Source organism: Carlito syrichta, unplaced genomic scaffold (assembly GCF_000164805.1).
Source record: "Carlito syrichta isolate Samal-C Ts95f unplaced genomic scaffold, Tarsius_syrichta-2.0.1 Scaffold316060, whole genome shotgun sequence".
Lineage (NCBI taxonomy): Eukaryota > Metazoa > Chordata > Mammalia > Primates > Tarsiidae > Carlito > Carlito syrichta.
Genome location: NW_007260156.1, coordinates 108,950 through 135,600, shown reverse-complemented (window position 1 = coordinate 135,600; position 26,651 = coordinate 108,950). Strand labels below are relative to the sequence as shown.

The 26,651-nt window shown below is 35.1% G+C and overlaps 1 protein-coding gene across 2 annotated transcripts in view; it reads right to left on the bottom strand.

The window, feature by feature from the left end:
• Positions 1-26,651, bottom strand: part of GALC (galactosylceramidase) — a 62,750-nt gene that overhangs the window by 18,598 nt on the left and 17,501 nt on the right. For both annotated transcript variants that reach the window (XM_008073756.2, XM_008073757.2), the window contains 4 exons: positions 25,258-25,388; positions 15,378-15,533; positions 12,617-12,741; positions 10,617-10,744 (listed from right to left, as the gene is read on the bottom strand). In XM_008073756.2, coding sequence (XP_008071947.2) covers positions 10,617-10,744; positions 12,617-12,741; positions 15,378-15,533; positions 25,258-25,388 — 540 coding nt within the window. The remainder of the gene's footprint in view (positions 1-10,616; positions 10,745-12,616; positions 12,742-15,377; positions 15,534-25,257; positions 25,389-26,651) is intronic.

Sequence of the window (26,651 nt, the reverse complement as noted above, 5' to 3'; positions counted from 1 at the left end):
AAAGCACTTACAGTACAAGGTTCTGTCCCAGGCTTTGTAGACAATAAAATATTACAATGTTACAGTCTCAGTAACTGACAGTATAACTAAACAGAAAATCAGCGAGGATATAGGACATCTGAACAACACTACCAAGTAACTTGCTATGATTGGCATCTATAGATCACTCCAACTAGCAACAGCAGAATACACATTCTTTTTAAGAGTACATGGAACACAGACCAAAATTCACCATATTTTTATCTATAAAACAAGTCCTCATAACCTTAGAAAGATTCAAGACATACAAAGTATGTTTTGTTTTGGCTTGCTTTGGTTTAGTTTTTTGTTGTTGTTGTTAACCACAACAGAATTAAATCAGACATAAATAACAAAAAAAACTTCTGGAAAATTCCAAAATATTTAAAAACCAAATACTAAATTTTTTAATAATCCATAGATCAAAGGAAAATAAAAAAGGAAAACTGGAAAGAATTTTGAGCTGGATGAAAATGAAAACACAACATATAGAATTTGTGGTATGCCACTGAAGCAGTACTTAGGAAATTTATAGTTAAATATCTAGATTAGAAATGAAGAAAGAGGCCTTTGCTTGGCCACCATTTGCTTTTGTTAAACTGGTCTGGTCATGCTTCCCTAAGCTTTGGCCTCCTCCTCTACCTTGGGAAGGTGAATCTCCTCTCTCTCTCTAATCTACTTTCTAAATAAACTGTGCTTTCCAATCTAACAACAAAACAAAAAAAAATAAGAAGAAAAAATTTGAGATTTCAGCTTATACCTTAAGATACCAGAAAGAGAAGAGGAAATTAAAACCAAAATAAGCAGAAGAAACAAAATTATTAAGATCAAAGAACCAATTAAACAAAAATAAAAAAGAAGTAATCAAGAAAACTAAAAGCTAATTCTTTAAGAAGACCAATAAAATTGAAAAACTTTTAGTCAAACTAATCAGGAAATCAGGATAAAAAGGCAGAAACACAAATTTCCATTATCAACAATAAGAAAGGTAGCATGATTATAGATTTCAGAGCTTTACCCAAGGGGAAAGGCAGGGCATGAAATAGCTCCAAAACTCTCCCTTAAAGAAATTAATTGTATTTGACATAGAGATGGGGAAAATCAAGACTAATGTCCTAAACAATAATGAAGGCTTTTGGTGGAAAGCAAATAAAAAGAGACTGGTGGTCTCATTATAGGCATAAGCCTAGATAGTATGCCATCGAAAACCAAAAAAGAGACAGTTGAAAAGAACCTGTCTGTGGTCAGAACAAAATTAAAACACTAACCTCAAACCACTCCTGAAAATGAGTTGGAATTTAATTGGATCAGTCTGTGCAGAAATTTAAACCCAGGTGCATTGTGGAAAACAATACAGAATTTTTCCAAAAGTTAGTGGAACTTACAGAGAGGTGTGATCAAAAAATTAGGTAGAGTCCTGGGAAAACCACTGTCATCCCAGGATTACTGTGCATATGCCCAAAGCCATACTCTCTAAGGAGCAACATGTGAGACTTTTCAGTGTGTGGAGGTGAGGAAAACAGACATCACTAAAATACTCTAGCAAATCATTAAACAAATAAACACACAAAAATAGCAAGCCCATGAGTAAGAAGACCAGTGCTCAGAGTTCCTAACACATATATTAAAAGAGTTTTCAACAACACAACAAAAAATGACACATTCAACGAAAAAGTGACATACACACAGGGAAAAAAAAGTAGGCAAGAGAAACTACTTGCTGAAAGCAAGCAGATGTCAGACTTTACAAATTAACCAATATAAATATATTTTAAAAACTAAAGGAAAACTAAAGGAAGAGTTAATCTCATCAATAGATGATATCAATAAAGGGACAGGAAATCTAAAAAGAACCAAATGCAAATTATGGGACTGAAAAATCCAATAGGTAAAAATAAAAATTCACTACAGGGATTAACAGTAGACCTAAGTTGGCAAAATAGAGAAATTAAAGACAGATTGATAAGGACTATGCAATCTGAAGAATAAAGAAAATTAAAAATAACAAAACTTCAGAAAAATGAGGAACACCATTAAGTACACCATCATATGTGCAATGGCGCAATAGAAAGTAGAGAGAGAAAGAAGCAGAAAAAAATTAAAGAAAACTCCCTAAATTTGATTTTAAAAACATTAATACGCATATCCAAGAAGCTCAACAAACTCCAAATATAAATGTGAAGAGATCCACACAAAGACACATCATAGTTAAAATGCTGAAAGTCAAAGGGGAAAAAAAGCGATCTTGAAAGATGCCAAAAGAAAAATGTCTTATCACTTATAAGGAAACCACAAGAAGATTAACAGTTGATTTATCATTCCCCCCAAAATGAAGTATATCACAAAGGGTTCAAGGAAAAATAAAAGCTATAAAACCAAGAATCCTATATCCATCAAAGCTATCCTTCAAAAAAATGAAGACAAAATAAAGATACTGTCATATAAACAAAAACTGGGAGAATCTGTTGATAGCAAAAGCAGCTTTCACTAAATACTAAAATAAGTACTTTAGGCTGAAAGCAAGTGACCCTAGACAGTAATTCAAATTCATAAACAAAAAGCATTGGGAAAGAGAACTGTGTGATTATAAAAGACAGTATTAAAATGCATATTTCTCCTTATAACAGATTTTAAAAGCAATTTTTAAAATAATGTGTATACAATTGTATTGTTAGGCTTACAATATACAAAAATGTAATATAACTGCCAATAACAGCACCAAGGATATGGTGAAAGAAAAGTTGCATTTGGCATAAGAAAATGATATCGGATGATAACTCAAATCCACAGAAACACATGAAAAGGACAAAAAAAGATAAATAAAAAGATTCCAATTATAAGCATTAAAAATATATATCTTCTCTCAGCTTTTAAAAAATATATCAATTTATATATGTAAAGTAATAATTACAGCAATGTCCACATAGAGCCATGATATGAACAATAACAGAATTTTAAAAGGTGAAAGGGAATAGAAAATACAGGAATCGGCCTCTATACCTTAATGGAATTCAGTCAGTTTAAATCTGAAGTGAGTGAGTCATAAGTTAAGAGATATATAGTAAGCCCTAAATCAACCACTAAAAAATAACTCACAAAAATATAGTAATGAATTAATATTATTAAAATGGCCATACTACCCAAAGCAATTTACAGGTTTAATGCAAACTCTATCAAAATACCAATGACATTCTTCACAGAAATAGAAAAAACAGGCATAAAATTCATATGAAACCACAAGGGATCCCAAATTGCCTGAACAATACTGAGCAAAAAGAAGAAAGCTAGAGATATCACATTACTTGACTTCAAAATATACAAGGTTACAGTAACCAAAACACCATGATATTGGCATAAAAGAGACACACAGACCAATGGAACAGATTAGAATGTCCAGAAGTAAATTCATGCACCTACAGCCAACTGATTTTCTACAAAGACAGCAAGAACACACACTAAAAAAAGACAATTTCTTCAATAAATGGTGTTGGGAAAAGGGGATAGCCACATGCAAACGAATGAGAGTAGACCACTACTTTTCACCATATATAAAAATCAACTCAAATGTATTAAATACTTAAATACAAAACATGAAACTATGAAACTAATAGAAGAAAACACAGGGTAAATTATTTGTGACAGTGGGTTAGGCAAAGTTTTTTTAATAATGCTTCAAAGCACAGACAACAAAAACAAGAATGAAGGGATTACATCAAACTGGAAAGCTCTTGCACAGCAAAGGAAACAATTAACAGAGTAAAGATTCAACCTACAGAATGGGAGAAAATATTTGCAAACTATACATGTGACAAGATGCTAATATACAGAATATATAAGGAACTTAAACAACGACTAAAAAAAAAACCCCAATGTAAAAATGGGCAAAAGACATTTTTTTTAAAGACATTTTTCAAAAGAAGACATATATTTGGCCAATAGGTACATGAAAAAAATGTTCAACATCCTAATCATCAGGGAAATGCAAATCAAAACCACAGCAAGATACTACCTCACTCCAATTAGAAAGATTATTATCAAAAAGACAAAATAAGTTGGAAAGGATGTGAAGAAAAAGGAATACTTACATACTATTGGTGGGACTGTAAATTATTACAGTCATTATGAAAATCAGTGTAATGGGGACAGGACAAGATGGTGACTGAACAAGTCAGACTGTGTCCATTAAGACTCTCTGCGTGAGTAGGCATGTGCTGGTGGGAGAGTGAAAGTCAGTCTGAGGGGAGACTCAGGTTCATGAATCCGGGCCCCCCTCTGAAGATGACTGCAAGCCCCCACCACCCTGAGATTCGAGCCACGGGTACTCCTGAGAAAAGTCTGCCGAATCCAGTTGCTTCTCATCACCTGGCCAACACCATCACCTGTTATAGCAAATCAGTTGGAGCCCTGGATCCGATCAGTGGAGAGAGAAGATGGGGGAGAGCCAGAGAAGAGCCCCATGCCCAGTGAAGAAACGCCAACCTCAGCCATTTTCTCTGTCCTAGGACCAGGCAGAAACCTGCGTTGCCCTGCAGAACTCTACCCAGCTCCGCCCAGCCTCCAACTTGGGATTTAACATAATTTCATGGGAGAGACAGAAGCCCCTCCCCATGCTGGATCAGATACAGACAGGTCAGATCTGAGTGGCAGACTTCACAGGCAACAACCCAGGTGAGTCCGGATCTAATCCATCCTCCTTCCACAGTACGCCTAGCGCATCTGACCCAAGTTGTAAGCAACCCTATCAACCTGCACTGAGAGCTAGAGATCAGAGCTGAAAGGATGTTGGACTTACAGGAATGACCTCTGAGTGAGTTTGGTTCATTGTTTTTAAATTTTTATTTTTTGTTCGTTCTGCTCATTTCTGTTTGTTTTTTAGTTTTTTTTCTCTTGTTCTTTCTGTTTTTGATAATGTTTTCATACTTGTTTTGTTTCTGTTACTTTACTGATTTTTTTTCATTATACTTCCTGTTTGTGTATGGGAAGAGTACATCAATAGGAAGGTTTTTATTGGTTTGTGTGTTTGTATGATTGTCTATACGTTTTAGTTTTTTAAAATCTTTTCTTTGTGCCTCATTTCATTTGTTAGTCGGTACATCTGTCTGTTTTCCCTCATACTCTTCTCTCTCTCCACTTCCCTCTTGCCCTCATGACAGGAATAAACTCTCACATTTCAATAATTAGCATGAATGTGAATGGACTAAATGCACCACTGAAAAGACATAAAATGGAAAATGGATAAAATATCATGAAGCAACAATATATTGTCTCCAAGAGCCTCATCTTACCAGAAAGGACACTCATGTACTCAAAGTAAGAGGATGGGAAGCAAAATTTCAGGCAAACGAAACACAAAAGAAAGCAGGAATTGCAATCTTAGTATCAGACAAAATACCCTTTAAGCTATCAAAAATTAAAAAGGATACAGAAGGTCACTACAAAATGATAAAAAGTTCAATCCAACAACAAGAAATATCCATCCTAAACATATATGCACCCAACATAGGAGCACCAACTTTCATAAAGCAGCTTCCAGGCAAACTTAAAAAAGATATTGACTCTAACATTATCATAGCTGGGGGCTTTAATAACCCACCCACAACCCTAGACAGATCATCAAGACAAAAAATAAGCAAGGAGATCCGGAACCTCAATGTGACTCATCCAAATGAACTTAACTGATACCTACAGAATACTCCACCGAATGACCACAGAATATACATTCTACTCATCGCCACATGGAACATACGCTAAGATCAACCACATCCTTAGCCATAAATCAAGCATTTAAAAACTTCGTAAGACTGAAATTTTGCCATGCACCTTCTCAGACCACAGTGGAATAAAAATAAATATCAATACCAACAAAGTTTCCCCAAAACCCACAAAGACATAGACAGTAAAAAGCATGATACTAAGCAACTCCTGGGTCAACATGGAAATAAAAACAGAGATTAAAAGATAACTGGAAACAAATGAAAATGAAGAAACATCTTACTGAATTTCTGGGATGCCATGAAAGCAGTAGTAAGAGGGAAATTCATATCTCTACAAACGCACATGAAGAAAATGGAAAGATCACAAGTTAACAGCCTAACAAGTCACCTAAGGAAGCTGGAAAAGAGAGACCACCAAAACCCTAACATCAGCAGAAGAATCCAGATCACCAAAGTAAAAGCCCAAATTCGGGACACAGAAGACAAAAAGATAATACAAAAAAATCAGTGAAACAAAAAGCTGGTTATTTGAAAAGATAAACAAGATGGGTTCGGTGGCTCAGCCTGTAATCCTGCGCTTTGGGAGGCTGAGGTGAGTGGATTGCCTGAGCCTGTGGGTTCGAGACCCACCTGGGCAACTTGGCAAGACCTCATCTCCACAATAAATCAAAAAATCAGCCAGTTGTGGTAGCACATACCTGTAATTCCAGCTACTTGGAAGGCTGAGGCAGAAGGATCGCCGGAGCCCAGCAGGTCGAGGCTGCAGTGGCCGGGAGTGGCCACTGCACTCCAGTCTGGGCGACAGAGTGAGACTCCAACTCAAAAAAAGAAAGGATAAACAAGATTGATGGTTCCCTAGCTAGAATGACCAACAAAAAGAGAGAAAAAGTCCAAATATACACAATCAGAAACACAAAAGATGAAGTCACAACTGACCCTGAAAAAATACAAAAGATTAGCAGAGACTACTATACAGGGAATCAAACTGGAAAACCTAAAGGAAATGGAGGACTTTCTGATATCACACAATCTCCGCAGGTTGAAACAAGAAGAAATCGATACCCTAAACAGTCAATAATAATTCAGGAAATTGACTATGTCATAAGAAAATTACCTACAATAAAAAAGCCCTGGATCAGACAGCTTTCCAGCAGAATTCTACAAAACATACAAGGAGGAACTGATACTAATCCTATTGAAAGTTTACCAGGCAATTGAAAAAGATGGAACTCTCCCCAAATTATTTTATGAAGCTAAAATCACATTGATACCCAAGTCAGATAAAGATCCAACAAAGAAAGAGAACTAAAAGCCAATATCCTTGATGAACATAGATGCTAAAATTCTCAACAAGATCCTAGCAAACTGGATCCAACAACACATCTCAAAAATCATCCACCCCGTCCAAATAGGGTTCATCCCCGGGATGCAAAGCTGGTTCAACATTTGTAACACCATAAAAGTAATTAAATACATCAACAGACGTAAAAACAAAAACCACATGATTCTATCATTAGATACAGAAAAAGGTTTTGATAAAATCAAGCACCCCTACTTTATAAAAACCCTCAAACATCTAGGCATAGATGGAACATACCTCAAAATAGTAAGAGTCATCTACGAGAAGCCCACAGCCAGCATACTGCTAAACAGACAGTAATTGGAACCATTTCCCCTGAAAACTAGAACACAAGGATGCCCACTCTCATCCCTCCTGTTCAACAAAGTTTGGGAAGTCTTAGCCAAGTAATCAGACAAGAGAAGGCAAATCAGGGATACCCAAATAGGAAAAGAAGAAATCAAGTTATCCCTTTTTGCAGACAACATGAGTCTATACCTCAAAAACCCAAGAGAATCTGTCAAAAACCTCTTTACACTGATAAAGGACTTTGGCAAAGTCTCAAGGTATAAAATAAATGTACAAAAGACAATTACATTTCTATACACAAAAAAACAAACAAACAGAGATCCAAATAAAAAGAACAATCCCATTCACAATAGTCACATAAAAAAATGAAATACCTTGGCATCTTCCTAACCAGAGACATGATAGACCTTTACAATGAAAACTACAAAACACTGCTCAAAGAAATCAAAGATGACACAAACAAGTGGGAAAATATTCCATGCTCATGGATTGGAAGGATCAAAAAAGGATTTTTTGTCTTGATGATTGTTAAAATGTCCATTCTACCTAAGGCAAACTACAGATGTAATTCAATATCCATCAAATTACCAGCAACATTCTTCTCAGACCTAGAAACAACAATACAGAAATTCATATGGAAACATAAACAACCACAAATAGTCAAAACAATCCTCAGCAAAAAAAAAAAAAAACAAAGCAGGAGGTATCACACTCCCAGACTTTAAACTTTATTATAAAGCTACAATTAATCAAAACAGTCTGGTATTGGTACAAGAACAGGCATATAGACCAATGGAACAGAACTGAGATTCCAGAAGAAAAACCTCAATTTCTCAACCAACTCATCTTTGACAAAGCCTCTACCACCAACCACTGGGGATAGGAGAACCTATTCAGTAAATGGTGCTGGGAAATCTGGCTGACCACATGCAGAAGATTGAAACAGGATCCCTACCCATCTCCATACACAAAAAAATCAACCCTAAATTGTTCAGAGACCTAAACATAAAACCTCAAACGATTAGAACCTTAGAAAATGTAGGAGACACCCTTATGGAAATTGGAACTGGCAGCCAATTCCTAGTCAAAACCCAAGTGCCCATGGCATAAGAGATAAGATAAAAAAGTGAGACCTCATCAAACTGACAACCTTCTGCAAAGCCAAAGAAACCATCAAGAGAGCAGAGAGACAGCCCACACACTGGGAAAAATTAGTTACCAACTGTATGTCTGACAAAGACCTAACATCTAGGATCTACAAAGAACTCAAACATGCTGAAAAGAAGAAAACAAACAGCCCCATTACAAAGTGGGCAAAAGATATGAAAGTCTATTCTCAAAAGAAGACGTACGAGCAGCCAACAGATACATGGAAAAATGTCCAGCCTCAGTAGTCATTAAAGAAATGCAAATTAAAGCTACACTGAGCTACCACCTAACTCCAGTCAGAATGGCCATCATCAATTATTCAAAAAATAACAGATGCTGGAGAAGATGTGGTGAAAAGGGAATACATCTACACTGTTGGTAGGAGGGTAAACTAGTACAGCCTCTGTGGAAAACAGTGTGGCGACTCCTAAAGGTTCTAAAAATCGACCTCCCATATGACCCTGCAATTCCCCTACTGGGCATATGCCCGGAAGAACTCAAATCACTCTATAAAAAAGATACCTGCACACGTATGTTTAACGCAGCTTTGTGCACAATAGCAAGAACATGGAACCAACTGTACTGCCTATCAAAAGAGGACTGGATAAAAAAAAATGTGGTATATACACATAATGGAATATTACGCAGCCATAAAGAAGAAAAAAATCATGAACTTTGCATCAACCTAGATGCAATTAGAGTCTAAAATACAGAGCGATCTTTCACAGAAACAAAGTACTGATTATCACATGTTCTCACTCATAAGTAGACCTTGAACAACTGTTGTAATACTATAAGAAAAGGATTAACAGTAGCAGTAAACTGCAGGGGGTGTGCAGGGAGGTGGGATTAGCAGTAGTGGGAATCTGCCTGGGGAAGGGGGGCACACCTCATCAACAAGGGTACCTGCATAATGAATATCTATATACCTAACCCTGAATTGCACCCCAACTTAAAAAAAAATTTTTTTATGTTAAAAAAAAAAAAAAAAATCAGTGTGGAGATTCCTCAAAAAATTAAAAATAGAACTACCATATGATTCAGTAATCCCACTACTGGGTATACAACCAAAGGAAATGAAATTGGTATGTTGAAGAGGTATCTGTATTCCCATGTTTATTAAAACATTATTTACAAAAGCTAAAATATGGAATCAACCAGTTCAACAATGGATGAATGGATAAAGATAATGTAGTATACATACAAAACAGAACACTATTCAGGCATCAAAAAATAATGAAATACTGTCATTTGCAACAACATGGACGGACCTGGAAAATATCATGTTAAGTGAAATAAGCCAGACACAGAAAGACAGATACCTCGTGATCTTATATGTTGAGTTAAAAATAAAATTAAAAAGCTGTTACCACAAAAGCAAAGAGTAGAATAGATGAGACCAGACACTGAGGACTGGGGAGAGGATGAGGGAGAAGAGGATAGGGAAAGGCTGGTCAATGGGAACAAAGTAACAGCTGGATAGGAAGAATGAGCTCTGGGGTTTTATTGCACAGTAGGGTGACAATGGTTAACAGTAAGGTATGTACTGCAAAATGGCCACAAGGGGGGCTTTTCAATGCTCTCATAATAAAGAAACAGTAAATTCATGAGGTGATAGGTATGCTAAACACTCTGATTTATCACATACCCATCACACCACATATATGTATCAAAACATCAAACTGTACTCCACAATATGTATACTTATAATGTACATTGGCCCCTGCTCTCCACAGACCCAGGGTCCTACCTGAGCAGCTGAAAAAGGGAAACACCACAGCCTCTCCAAAACTGCACAACAAAACTACAAGGGAACATCTTAATAGGTCTTCTCCACAAACACTGGTAAACAAGTCACCTTAATGTAGCCCACATGCCATTAACACATAGTAAAGAAAAGATGAGAGTTAGTTCATAAACCAGTGAGTTGTGCTGCTGTTTTACTGAGTTGTAGCTAAAATTTTTAAATGAAAGCTATACGATCTTGGCATGAATATATGTATGTATTTTTTAAAGTGTTCAGTTTCATGTTGTTATTTTTCCATTACTAAAAAAGGGAGAATCCATTAGCAACAACAAAAATTTACCATAGTTTCAATGATGATGGTGAGGTTACCTAGGCCATCGGTCAGAGCTACGTAGCTTCCTCCTTTCTCTAAATGGCCAACTGTCTTCAGGTAATACCAGCCTGGTTGAGTAAACTGCGTGGTATGAGCTATAGAAAAGCGGAGAGAGATCCAAATAAGATAAAAAATGGTAATAATGGAGTTTCTTTACAAATAAAAAAGCTGTATACCAGCTTGAGTCTGACTGATTCCTCTGTTTTGGAGGGAAATACCTGCCAACCTTAAGTTTCAGAATTTAAGTAATTAATCCAATTAAGTGGTACAATTGCAGGCAGATTCATGGAATGATGGGTAAAAATAAATGAGCCTGTCAGTTCAAGAACATTCATCAGTCTATTTTTTCAAGAACAAAATAGTTATCCCCTCCCAACCTTGGTTCATCTCTGTTTAACTCATCCTAAAATAGCTACAAAAAAAGAGTTTAAAAAGTCAATAACACATTTCAAAAACTAAGTTTTATGGTTTTAAACAATTTATTTCCACAATATAAACTTACTGGTCACATTCTAAACTGGTCCTGAAAACATATTAAGCAATTGTCCATGTCCCAACCCACCCCTTAAAAAGCCATAAAATTAGAAGAGCATATTAGTTCATCTAGATAATGTAGGACCAACAATTTCAACATTTAAAGGGTTGACCAACCAAGACAAGTCCAACTTAATTTTTCCATATTTTTGAGAGAACAATTTAAGGAATTTAGAATAATATCATGATTATATGATTAATGCAGTGATTACAAATTTCACTGAGGAGAAACGTCAATTAAAAAGAAAACCACCAAAACAAAACAAAAATAATATAATTTCAAATTCATAATTTTCCTCCAAAGGCAGCTTACTTTTAAGGAAATTGATTTTGTTAAAAGATTTTGTTATGATTATAAAACAAAATAGTCACAAAATGTTTAATCTTTTACCAAAAAGGTATAGAAAAATGTCACATTATTCAGCAACAATTTTTTATTTTGTTTAAATTATTCATATTAGTATGATTATATCCCTTCATGGAAAAGTGACACCATGTCATCCATCATCTGCATGATCTCAACTTCCCTTGTGACTAAAGAATGATACTGTAGAAAAACGTGTGTGTTTCAACAAAAATGAACATATTAGCTATAGCCCTGATAGCTGTCTCTGAGCTATGTAAATTATGTCTTGTCTGGTAGGAATTTAATTGATTTTCTCTGCTATGGGAAATCCAATTTGCTTCCATTTACAATTCATCTCAAATTCTGCTACTCCACAAAAATGTGTACTGTATGGACTTTTCCTTTGAACTGATTCTAACATCTGCCATCTGCCTGGTTCCCTGATTATCATATGAGAAACACAAAATCTTCAGCAGGTGCTCCTCTTTTAATCTATGTACAATTCATGCTTTTACCTTTCCTAAAAATTACCTTTTAACAACCATCATCAATAGATGTCTGGGAACAATCCAAAGCCATGATATTTCACTTCACTTTTATATTCATTTATTCATTGAAGGATTCAATAAACACAGTATTTGTTAATCACCCACCTTTGATCTTAAGAGCACACTATTCTAATCAACAAAACTATATCAAAATAAGAGTGTCTCCAAGTCTAACTGTAAGACTTTCAGAATGAATCGTTACAGGTATGTCATTTTATCAGCAATTATCCATACTTTGCAGTTACATACTTAGATGATTATTTAGCTCTGTCTTCATCACTAGACAGTTCCCTCATTTCCTCTGCCCCTTCCCCTCTCCTATTTCTCTAAGAGCCCAGTCTTAGGATAATCAAGGATGAAAAACGGAAAACCATCTAGTTACCCAAAATATTCTTAGAAAACATTGGCAAATCTTCCTTAAAACAGAGACACAATTAAAACACGCACACACACACACAGAGTCGATATAATCTTCTCAAAGTGTTTTCTGTTTTGTCTCTTAGACAGGAATTTAGAGAGAGATGGAATCTGAACTGTACCTGATACCCAGATAGGAGATTCTACCACATAGTGCCCACTCCACGGCTCCTGAGCAGTCATCAGTCCGCATCGCCCATAAGGCAACTGTTCATAGTAACTAGCCACCAAATTCCAAGCAATTGTGCTAAAAGATTTGTTTGACATAAGAAAAACACCAAAACAACTTGTGATAAATATATAAGTGCCTGGTATTATCAAAAAAGACCTAATCATAGTTATATAAATGCATGTAAATGACTACCCAAACAAACCAAAAAAAGAGAGTTGCCTAAATTCCCTCACATTTAAAAAAATTTAGTGATAGATGCACCTAAATATTTTTAATGGTAAACCACATAATGAAAATATATGAATATATTATGGAATGGATACGTTTTTTACTGAATAATGGTGTAGCCAGAAGATGAAGCATGTACCGCCAGTTCCAGGCAGGTCACAACTCTGAGTCAAATACTGATAAGAACAGCCTTGTTAATGCCCCAATTTCATAACATAATTTTTATACACTTGAGTCTGAACAGTTCCAAAGTTTTGCACCTGAGAAATCTTAGAGTCAGACTGCCTGAGTTCAGATCAGGGTTACACCACTTAACCTCTCTGGACCTTAGTTTCCTCATCTGCAAAATGAGGATAATAATTGTACCTAGCTCATGTGACTGTTATGAAAATTAAATGCACTGATGCACATGGGGAGAACAGAACAAGGTCTGGGTTGTAGAACTCCTATTATTCTAATTTATCTTCAAGTAGATAGGGGATCAGCTTGCTGGTCTGCTTTCTGGACCAATGTTTCTCAGATGATCAGGCCCTTAAGAGGATGTAGCAGATGCTGAACCTTAAGACTGTGACTCTGATTCTTGGGAAATCCAATGACAAAAGGGACTTTCTCAAACCTGGTATTGCTGGGTTCCTCACAGACCAAAAAAAATCAGAGCATACCCAGATAATTTTACTTTTTTGTCATGTTCTCATCCAACATAAAAAGATAGACTGGCATTCTTACTAAATCAAAGCCTTCTAATTCTGTCAACACAAAGCAGAAACAATAGTACCAATTTTCAAAAACCTAGTGAACATTTTGAGTTCTCATGCTTTTGTCCATGGTTACAAGACACCTGGTATCCTCTGTGGCTAGTGCTAGAAGTTTAAATTGAGACAAACTTTCTGGAGGACATTTTGTAAAAATGTGTACAAAAGCCTTCGGAATCTATGTATTTCTGACCCAGACATTCCATTTCTAAGAGTACACATAAAGGAAATAATCATGGATGTGTACATGTACAGAGATGCTCTTATGCAATCGATCATTTGAGTTTGTACAAAGTTGCTAATTAAATAAACACAACTTCCATTTCTAAGAAGGGAGGAATATTCAATGAGTTACATTTTCTGCGTCAGTGTCTCCCAAACTTGTGTGGCATCAGAATCATTGGGCAGCACAGCAGATGGACAGAATCCCAGGAGCCTTCCCTGGAGATTCTGCTTGGGTCAAAGTCCCAGCAGCTGCTGAGGAGTTAGTATCACAAGTGTCTCAGGTGCTCTTAAAACAAGGCATGTTTGGGAAATAGTGCTTTATGTTACAGATAGACATTTAAAATGATGAGGCAGAAATGCACTTAAATATGGGAACAGTTCCTAATGCCATGTTAAGTGAAAGCAGCTTACTAAACAGATTCTATAGTATGGTTACAATTTTGTACTAAAAATGTATGCATGTGAATATAAATAGGAAGACATACACCAAAATTTTTAAGGATGGTTATTTCTGGATGATAAGAGTATAGGTGATTGTTTCCTTCTTTGTATTTATCTTCAGTTTCTAAATTCTCTGCCATGAGCATGCACTACTCTTAAAGTCAAATTAAGTTATTACAACCAAATTCTCTTTAAATATGCCATTTTTTCCCAAAAAGAAAAGAACAAATGCAATATATATCAATTCATTAACATCACAGAAGTATGCATATTGGTTTGCTTTTGCTTTATTTATCATTATTTTAGAAAACTATCTTGAATCTAATTAAAATTAAAATGTTTTCAAAGCATTTAAGAAATGCTTCTTAGAAATAAAAAGAACTGTGTTCCCCCTTAAGAACTTCTGTCTTATAAACAAACAATTACACAAGTTAAATGATGTGGGGGGGAATGAATCAGGCAGACTGGGAAATGGACAGTCCACCACAAGACAAAAAAAAGGGGGACTAAGATAACTATTCTAGATTAAAAGAGACTTGAAGGGCACAATTTGTAAATATAATGCATGGTCCTTGATTAAATCTTCCTTTAAAATAAAAAACTTAAATTATATTTTGGGGGACAATTAGGAAAATCAGAATACAAACTGGGTACTAGAAATATTTTTAAATGGTCTGAAGTATAAAAATGATATCATGATCATGTGGGAAAATTTCTTTATGTTTTAGATGTATGCTAAAATATTTAGGGGTAAATTATCAAGATACATATGTAATTCACTTTATAATTATTCATTTAAAACATATGTAGCTTGTCAAAAATTAGAAAGCTGCAAATATGTTACTATATAAATTATATTAATTATAATTGACCTTATTTAATATAGACTAAATTCAAATATAGAAAAACAGATGTAGATAAGGTATAGATATAGAGGAAGCTAATAAGGTACAATATTTACAATCATTAAATCTAAGTTGTGAGAATAAGAAAGTCCATTTTTTTCTACTTATTGTATTTTTTTAATTTCCATAATAAAACTGTAAATGGTTTTTAATAACTTACGAAGTCATATAGCCATTGATATAATTCTGGTTCAATATGCGACCCAAGCAGCCTGCTCCCACATCACTATTTAAAGTGCTAAAATCTTCAGAAGACCAAAGCTTCTTCCCAGTTAACTTTGCATCCCTTACTGTATGAGTTCCAGGATAATGAGCCCTAGAAAAGAAAGGATGGAAGTAAACGGGAAAAGGTCAGAATGTGATATTTATATGTATTTGTTGAGTGTATACAAACACAAGTCTTCTCCAAGGCTTTCTATTTTAAGACAACTGGGCAGCTTCCATGTAGACGGCAGATTGAACATAACCACCTGCTTCATATCCTTCTGTGTGGGTGCCCTTAAAATGACAGCAAAGAAAACAAAAGGGAATAAATCTACAAGAGTACATAGAATGGGACGGAAGATCATCAATGAATGAGAAACTCTGATCTGTTTCTGGAAACCACAAAATGGACAGAAGCATGTTGGTGGACGGAGGTAGCAGATGAGGCCACAGCCTGGAGGAGAGTGAGGAAGAGACAAGATTCAGACTCAGGAAAAGCTGGAGAGCTTAGAACAGTAGGCAAGGAGTAGGGAGGAGGCCAGAAATAAGACTCTGATTCTTATATGGAATGGAGTAGGACCCTTCCCCCTACTCCTGTCCCTAGGAGAGAGAAAGACAACTTACTACCAGGCTAAGTAAACAACAAAACCTACAGATGGTTCTTCCCTGAATAAAAAGAATACAACTCCTTGGAAAAACTAGAATGACTATCTCAGAGCAGTGATGGGTCCCATTCTGGGTAACTCTTCCCCTGTAGGGAAATTTTGGCAATGTCTGGAGTCATTTTTTCAAGCGTCCAAGCTAGGAAGGAGAGATTTGCTAGGCATCTGTGAATAGAGGCCAGAAATATTGCTAAGCAGCTTACAATGCACAGGACAGACCCCACAACAAGAATGTATCCACTGAAAGCATCAATAGTGCAGAGGCTAAGAAACTGCCCCAGAAAATGAACACTTCCTTCACTCTAGCATTTGATGTGAGTCAGTCTTTTGAAGTATAAATGCATATTTATTATGCAAGAGTAAAATACTGCCATAATCATGATAGTAGAAGCTACTTATTATAGAAATAAAAACAATTTAGGAATTTGAAATTGACAGTTAAAATAATAAGAGAGCACATTAGCTAAATAACTATAGAAATAAGAGAATACACTTTTCAGGTCAACAATTATTTATAAAAAATTAATATGAGCAGAATAATGGAGACTGGACTACATTATAATTCTAATTTTTATTGTTTGGTGTAGGAGTATTTATAACATCAAAAGAATGACTGTGAAGACCTGTTTTATTTTTTAATTATTTAATTCATTTTAGGTCAGAAATCTTTTAAGAAAAAGTCCTGTTTGGGAATTCTTTATACTTAGTGAAGATGAATTAGGGCACAACATCAAATTGGCATCCCAGAATTTTATAAGTAAGACAAGAATACACAATATATAGTAGAGAATAAAGGAGTATTAGAGAAAAACGAGGTTCCCCCAAGATTTTATTGAATCACCGAACTCAAGGAAAAAAAATTAGGCATCTATTCAGTATTGCAAATCTACACCACAAAGACCCCAAGAGAACCTAGCACCCATAGGGTTAAGAAATTACTGTTCTGGCACTATGATGCCCGACATGGAAAATCCGACTACAAATATTTTAATACTACAAATTCAATTTTTTTAACATTTTAAATTCATTCTTGTACCCCACAACTCCATTCTATGATCACGATAGCTTTTGCATCTCAGCCAAACATAATTTTTAAGAGTATCTGGTTTTCATTCATCCAAATATATGTTTGATTTATCTGGTTAAATATATTGTACACTGAACACAAAAAAAGTCTGGAAAGTAATATGCAATCATGTTAACAATGAACAATAGAGGCTAGGATTATGAGTAAATTCCAACTCTATCTTTACAGTTTTCTAAATTTTCCAAGTTTTCTATAAGGAGCATGCATTATTTTTAAAATCTGAAAAAATATCTCTACTGCAGTTATAGAAATAGGTGGTATATATCTCTCATTCAGAAACTGTTATTAGCTCCAAAACCTGAGTGATTGAGTACATGATCTAAGTAAAGAAGGCAGAACTGATACTAAAAACCAGGTTCCTCTCAATGCCCAGATCTATTTTTAGTGTCAGAAAAGGTAAAAGCTCTTTAGGAGTATAACTTTTAATGTATATAACAAGGTAAAACTTCTCTATTATTTTGCAGCATGATATTTTCAAACTTCAGTGACAAATAAAGATCACTAAAAATAAGCCAACATTATTGATAATCCTAACAGAGCAACATATTCGTATTTTTTTTTTATTAGAATTTTCTGGACAAGGCAGAATATGACAGCAGCCCACTTTCTTAAATTCCCCAGTACTCCTCCTGAAACCATATACTTCAACCAGATGAGGAAAAGTAAAAACCCATAAATGGCAAACAGCCTCATCAAAACTAAGAGCCCTACAACTTCAGGACTGGCCCGGGATCAGCAGATGGTATATGAAAATTGTGGAAGTGAAAGGAAACCAGCAAGTACTCACACCCAGAGAAGCAGACCCTCCCTTAAGTGTAAGCATCAAAGGATAACTTACAAAACTGGGAATATCTTCACAGGATTGAAGTTGGAGTGAATGCCCAAAACAGCAACTGCATTAGGAGGTTATGAGGACAAACACAATACTGTGACAGCTTAAACCAGATTTTTCCAGCAGAAATAGGATATGAACCACATATGTGATTTTAAATGGTCTAGGAGCCACCTTTAAAAAAAGAATCCTTAAAGTTAGCAGAAAAAAAGAAATAAATATCAGAGCAGAAATTGACAGTAAAACCAAAAAAAAAAAAGATACAAAGCATCAATGAATCAAAAAGCTGGTTTTGCAAAAGGATAAACAAAATTGGCAGACCACTAACTAGATTAACCAAGGGGAAAATAGAGAAAACACAAATAAATTCAATCAGAAATGACAGAGGGGTTATAACAACCAATAACACAGAAATAAAAAAGATCATCAGGGACTACTATGAACACCTCTATGGCAACAAACTGGAAAACCTAGAGGAAATGGATAAATTCCTGGAAACACACAACCTCCCAAGACTGATCAATAATAAAGAGATACCCTGATTAGACTAATAATGAGCAATAAAATTGAATCAGTTATTAAAAATTCTCCCCCCCCTCCAAAAAAAGCCCAGGGCCAAATGGATTCACCGCCAAGTTTTATCAGATGTACACAGAGAGCTGGTACCAAGCCTACTGAAACTGTTCCAGAAAAATTGAGGAGGGACTCCTCCCTAACTCATTCTATAAAACCAGTATCACACTGGTACCAAAACCAAGCAAGGCCACAAAAAAAAAACAAAAGAAAAGAAAAGAAAAGAAAAGAAAGAAAGGAAGGAAGGAAGGAAGGAAGGAAGGAAGGAAGGAAGGAAGGAAGGAAGGAAGGAAGCAAGGAAGGAAGGAAGGAAGGAAGGAAGGAAGGAAGGAAGGAAGGAAGGAAGGAAATACAGGCTTAGTTCCCCGATGAATGTAAATGCTAAAAATCCTTAACAAAATACTAGCAAACCGAATTCAACAGCATATCAAAAAAATTAATCATCATGACCAAGTGAGGTTTTTTCCAGGGATACAAGGATGATCCAACATCCACAAATCAGTAAACATGATCTACCACATAAACAGAAGCAAAAATAAAAACCATATGACCATCTCAAAAGATGCAGAAAAGGTATTTGACAAAATCTAACATCCCTTCATGATAAAAACTCTCAACAAACAGGGCATTGAAAGAACATATCTCAAAATAATAAGACCCATATTTGACAAAACAACAGTCAACATCATACCTAGCCAGGAAAAACTAAAAACATTCCTTCTCAGAACAGAAACATGACAGGGACGTCCACTCTCACCACTCTTATTCAACATTGTACTAGAAGTCCTAGGAAGAGCAATCAGGCAAGAGAAATAAATAAAAGGTCTCCAAGGAAAAAGTCAAACTATCCCTGTTCATGAATGACATAATTGTATACCTAGAAAATTCAAAAGATTCCTCCAAATAGCTTCCAGACCTGATAAATGACTTCAGTAAAGTCTCAGGATACAAAATCAATGTACAAAAATTGGTAGTATTCCCTTACACCATCAACACTCAAGCTGATAACCAAATCAAGAGCTCAGTCCCATTCACAGTAGCCACACACAAAAATAAAATACCTATGAATACACCTATCTAAGGAAGAGAAAGACCTCTACAAGAAAAAGTACAAAACCCTGATGAAAGAAATTGTAAACAACACAAAAAAAATGGAAAAGTATCCCATGTTCATGGCTTGGAAGGATCAATACATATTGTTAAAATGACTATACTGCCCAAAACAATCTACAGGTTCAATGCAATTCTATCAAAATATCAACTTCATTTTTCAGAGAATTAGAAAAAACAATACAGAGTTTAGACAAATCAAAAAAGAGCCTACATAGCCAAAGCAATTCTAAGCAAAAAGAACAATTGCAGAGGCATCACACTGTCTGATTTCAAATTATACTATTAGGCTATAGCAACTAAAACAGCATGGTACTAGTATAAGAATAGACAGATTGATCAAGGGAACACAATTCAGAACTCAGAAACTGATCTTTGACAAAGCTGACAAAAATAAACAATGAGGAAAGAACACCCTATTCAATAAATGGTGCTGGGAAAATTGGCTATCCATATGCAGAAGAATAAAATTGAACCCTACCTCTCACCATATACAAAAATTAACTCAAGATGGATCAAAGACTTAAATGTAAGACCTGAATCTATAAAAATCCTAGAAGAAAACCTAGCAAACACTCTGCTGAACATTGGCCTAGTCCAAGAACTTTTGACAAAGACCCCAAAAGCAACTGCAACAAAAACTAAAATAGACAAATGAGACTTAATTCAACAAAAAGCTTCTGCACAGCAAAAGAAATAATCAACAGAATGAACAGAAAACCTACAGAATGGGAGAAAATATTTGCAAAATACGCCTCGAAGGGCTAACATCCAGAATCTACAAGAAACCCAAACAACTCAACATGAAAAAAACAAATAGCCCCATCAAAATGGGCAGGACATAAATAGACACTTCTCAAAAGAAGACATACACGTTGCCAACAAACATATGAAAAAATGCTCAACATCACTAATCACCAAAGAAATGCAAATTAAAACCACACCAGTCAGAATGGTCATCATTAGAAAGTCAAAGAACAATAGATGCTGGTGCAGTTACTGCTGGTAGAAGTGCAAACTAGTTCAACCTCTATGGGAAAAAGTCTGGAGATTCTTCAAAGAACTAAAAATCAAATTACCATTTGACCTAGCAATCCCCTATTCTAGGGCTCTACCCAAAGGAAAATAAATCAATATATTAATACAAAAAAGATACCTGTACTTGTATGTTCACTGCAGCACTATACTCAACAGAAAAATACAAAACCAACCTAAGTTTCTACCAAAAACTAACTAGATAAAGAAAATGTGGTGTGTATATACCACAGAATACTATGCGGCCACAAAAAAGAATGAAATCACGTCCTTTGTAGCAATATGGATGGAGCTGAGGATCATCAGCCTAAGTGAACTGACTCAGAAACAGAAAACCAAATATCACATGTTCTTACTCATATGTGAGAGCTAAATGGTACTCATATGTGAGAGCTAAATGGTCACAAAGATGGAAATAGTAGATATTGAGGACACCAACAAAGGGGAAGGTGAAAAGGGGGGCTAGGGTTCAGAAACTACCTATGGGGCACCATGTTCACTATCAATCACTATACAATATGTCCATGTAATGAACATGCTTGTGTACCCCCAAATCTAAAATTTTTTAAAAAGAAAAAAAAACACAAAAAGTTCTTACTACAACAAAATACACAAACAAAATTTAATTTATCTAAAAAGCAAAAGAAAACGGGGAAATTACTTTTAATGATGCATTTTATTTAACCAAATATTATCATTTAACATACAATCAATATAAAACCACTGTAATCTGTGTGTATTTTATACTTGTATAACACACCTAAACTCAGACTAGCCACATTTCAAGTGTTCTATAAACACAAGTATACTGGACCATACAGGTTAAAGTATTACAATGTCAGGAAAAGGTACCAAATAATCAAGAATAGTAGCACCTCACCATGAAAATAAGCTGCTTGAAGTGGAATCTAAATTGAATAAGGCACCAATTCTTAGACTGAGGGAAACAGAACATTCATTCAGTTGAGAGAATGGACTGGCAGAAACAAACCCTAGAAAGTACTGTAACTGCGAAACAAAAATCTGCCAATATAGCTAAGGCCAAGCACAACATGAATAAGGCAGGGAGGTATAGTCTTTGTATGGAGGTGGAGCCCAAGAAGTACCTCCTAAACAAAATTCCTATATACCACAATGCCAAAAAATGGAGACAATCCAAATGACAATTAACTATGAATAGACAGATAAGCATCCCCACAACTGGATAAGCATCCTTACAACTGGATGCTAAACAGTTAGCAATATGAGTTAATCTTATAAATCCAATGTTGACCAAAATAACAACTAATATGATATGTCATTTAAATAAAGTTTTTAAACTGGCAAAATTAGTCGATGCTGTTAGACATCAAATTAGTAGTTATCTTTAAGGTAAAAGATTAACAATTAGAAAGATTTCCAAGGAAAACCCCCTCCAAAGGGATATATCAGCTTCAAGGGACCTGATAATTTTTTAAGTGGTGGTTAACAGGTATAATACAAAATGTGGAAAATACAATAAGGAAAATAGAATAGTAAGGATAAAATTACAGAAAAGCAAACAAAAAGACAAAATCTGAATGAAATACAGAAAAAAATACACAAGCAAAACAGATTCAAGATGTGTAATTGGAACTTCTAAAAATAAAACCAAAGTAATGGAGCAGAATAATTATTTAAATTGTCATTTACATATGCCTTACTGAAATAAGAAAATACTTAAATACAGATATCAAAAGGGCATACACTATATACCTGGAAATGGTAAACAGTATAAAACTACTAGGGATTAAAGACAAATAACATTATTTGAGTCTGTAGAAATTATGCAAAGTTTTTAATAAGAAAAAGAAACTAACTCTGGAGAGTCAGAATTCTCAATAGCATTATATATAAATAACCCATAGAGCAAATTTTGTGATACTCAAGGATTGAAAAAGATTACATTCAGCCAAACTGTCCTTCAAGTATAACAGTCACAGATGAATGGTAATAAACATGTAAAAAAAAAAAATCAAGAAATACTGTTTTCATTAACACTTTCTGAAACATTTAATAGAGATTAAGCTTCTGACACCCAAGAAACTGAGAAAGAAACTTCAGCAAAAGACTTGAAGATGAGCATTTAACATGTTTAATGGTGGAGCTAGATCAAAATAAATAGTATATAAGTATTACATGCTTGCCTAAGTGCAACTAACATAGCTCACAAAAAATAGGAGAAGGGAGGAAGGAGTGAAATGTATAAAGTTTGCAGATTATCTGGGATTTTACAGGTATAATTTTCAGCTGTCAAATCAGCAGAGTAGAGCTTAAGTTCATGTAAAAAGTACAAAGATTAAAACTAAAATAATTCTGGTAATTAAAATTCCATGGTAGGAGAAAAAAGGGAAGGGAGAAGTAGTTATCAAACGATTTCAGTACTGCTTATAGTAAAATCAATAGACAATACCTACATGAAGAGGAAACCAAGAGGATTAGCTAACAGAAGTTCCTCAACCTCAGTACTATTGACATTTTAGGATGGATTTTTTTTTTTTAATGAGAAAACAATCTTGTGCATTAGAACACATTTAGAAGCATTCCTGTCCTCCACCCATCAGATGCCAGTAGCACTTCCCTGCCTACTTGTGACAATTAAAAATACCTCAAATGCCTTTTGAGAAACAAAATTACTCCCCGCTGAGAATCACTAGTACAAAGGTGTAAATCAGTATAAATATAATAAATTGAACCAAAAACAAATCTTGCTAAATAACAAGAGAGACATCTACTTAAACAAATGCAAAGAAAAAAAACACATAGAAGAAAATGTTGTATTGTATTTATAATATGTATGTTATAACTAATTCAATAACAAAAGACAATATGGTAGCACAGAAAACACAAACATCTGTTACATAAAAAACTATAAATGAGTTTCACTCATTAAGACATAAACATTTTTGGAGCATCTAAAAAAAAAAAGCAAAATCTAGCTCTAGGCTACATACAAGCCATGCATCTAAAACAAAATGACTATGAAAGGTAAAGGAAAAAGATGGACAAAAATGTATCAGGAAAATACAAATAAAATAAAGCAGGGGTCTCAATCACATACACAGCAGAATTCAGACCCAGAAGCTTTAAAATAGACAAAGAACAACTTTCACTAATGATAACAGTTACAAATCACAATGAAGAGAAAGCATTCATTAATAGCTATGTAACAAATAACACAGCAGCAACTTTCACACAGCAAAAACTGTGTAAGATTGAAAGGAGAAATGGAAGCCCACTCATAGGAGGAAGCACTCTTGGTAGCCCTGGACAGCTCACATGAACAAAATACTTAAGACACAGTTATCTAAACAATATAATCAATAAGGTGGATGTTTAGACACTCAGCCTTTATCCTGATAAAGAACACATCCCAATAAGTCAAGATATGCTCTTGAGAAATAAGCACTTGTTTAAATATAATGCACATTTGTTATTTATCTTGCCAAAAAAAATTAAGGCTAATCTAACCTAATCATATGTCTATCAATTTCTAAGAAAAAATAGGATAGACGAACACACTAAATTAAACTTCCAAGGTGAACCAGTAAAATCCAGACTGAGAGAAAATCTATAAGACAAACAACCCAATTTTTTCAACCAATCACAATGTATGAATCTTAAACTATAATAAAAATGAATATTTGATAGTGTCAAGAAACGATTACAACTATTTACATTATTATACAACTATTACATTTGTATTTGATAATATCAGGAAACTATTAATACAGTGCCTGGGATTTGTTTCAAAATCATGAAGTTGAAAGCAGAGATGAGCGGGACAGGTGTCTGGACGGAGAATTGGCCACAGTTCTTGAATCTGAGTGGCAAAAACATGCACACTCATTGTACTACTCTGCCTACTTCTGTGTGCATTCAAAATTCTTCATTAAAAAAAAGTAAAGCCCATGTAAAGATCATTCAGAGTCTTCACAGTAGTTAAAGAACAAACTCCACAAAATATCTATTTTTTTAAATGTTTATACCCTCTATCGTGATGAATAAAATACAAATTCACTTTTAAAAAAATAAACCCAATGAGGTCAGGGGCCAGAGAGCTGAAAAGCAGACATGGAAGGAGAAGAATTAAAGACTACTTAAGAGACATGAAGAAAGTTACAGTGTGTGATCACACCAAACCATTCATGGAAGTGTTCTTGTAAGGACTCTCAGCCACAGAAACCTGAGAGACAAAAACTCATTTCACAACTTTGCCTTTATAATTGCCAAAATTAAATACAGATACTACCCTGCTCCTTAACCTAAATAAAGTCCTGCTTTATGACTACAGAAATCAATACTTTTTTTAAAAAGTTACCAATACGTTTCACTGTCATACAAAAATCCTAAAATGAATACATTCTAAAGAGAAAGAAATGAACTATGAACTACAAATATAAGAGAGTTCCCTTCTGAGAATGTAATCAAATGGTTGAAAGGACAATAAAAACAGGTACAGTCAATACCCAGGGCAAGCAATCAGAAACTGCTAATTTTCAAAGTAAAACTTCCTTACCCTAAAACATCAATCGCCTCCAAGAGCTCAGAGTCAAGCAGCATGGAGGCAGAAATGGGCTCCCAGAGATTGTCACTTGCTATGATCTTCACTTGCTGGAGACCTTGATAGTTCAGCATTTTTCTTAAAACCTTTGGAGATAAACAGAACAGAGGAAAGGTTATAAATGAGTTTTTAGCTGTTCAATTACAATCAAGATAGCTAAAGTATCTTTTAAATCCAGCATTCTGGACAATGGTTTTAATAATATTTCTCAATTGAAACGTGACTCCCAAGGAAAATAAAGTAGTATCATTAAGATAACCTATTTGATGGGAATGTAGAAAGGACAAAGGGGGGGGGAAAATGTTTTAGAAGAATTTTCCCTCTGACTTTAAATTTTATATTTAACCATAGAAATATTGGGCAGGGCTCGGTGGCTCAGCCTATAATTCCAGCACTTTGGAAGGCCAAGGTGAGTGGATTGCCTGAGCCTGCAGGTTTGAGACCATCCCAGGCAAGTTGGCGAGAACTCGTCTCTACAATAAGTAAAAAAAAAATTAGCTGGGCATGGTAGCACACGCCTATAGTTCCGGCTACTTGGAAGGGTGAGGCAGAAGGATCACCAGTGCCCAGCAGATCAATGCTGGGGTGGCCGTGAGCAGCACTCCAGCCTGGCCAACCGAGTGAGACGCCAACAAGAAAGAGAGAGAGAAAGAGAGAGAGAGAGAGAGAGAGAAAGAAAGAAAGAAATCTTCGTGGGGGGTGGGGAAGAATTTAAATTAAAATAATCAAATAGTACTACCCAGAAATAACCACTATTATTTTGGTATGTATTCTTCCAGGAATTTTCCCATGCAGACACAATAATAAAATGCAGATCACAGTAAACATACCATTTGGCAAAATGCTTTAACTTATCATTTTATTTTAAATATCTTCCAATGTCTAAATATTATTTCATTATTGAAAATATTATAGTTCTTAATATTTTTCACCATGCCAGAAGTAGAAAAAAAAATTCCATTCTTACCTCCAAACCTTTCATACTTATAAACAATAAAGGAAATAAAATATACCTGTGGGACTGTCCACTCACAAAAATTAAAACTAACAAGCTAAATTCTAACAGGAATTAAATTGACAAAGCACAAATGGAGCATCTACTCTGGTAGGCACAAGACAGGCCCTCACCCTCAGGTGGTAAACTCACTGATCAGGACACAGAGCTAACAGGGTGACAGAACATTAAATAGATGGGTCGCCTGTATGTAAATCAAGAGCAGAGAAACAGAGACATCACTTCACCCGGGATTAGGAGGATCCAAGTTCATACCAGAAGCAGTTATTGATGAATGGACACAAACAAATCCACCACTACACCCCCGGGCACTTGGGACCACCTAACACACAGC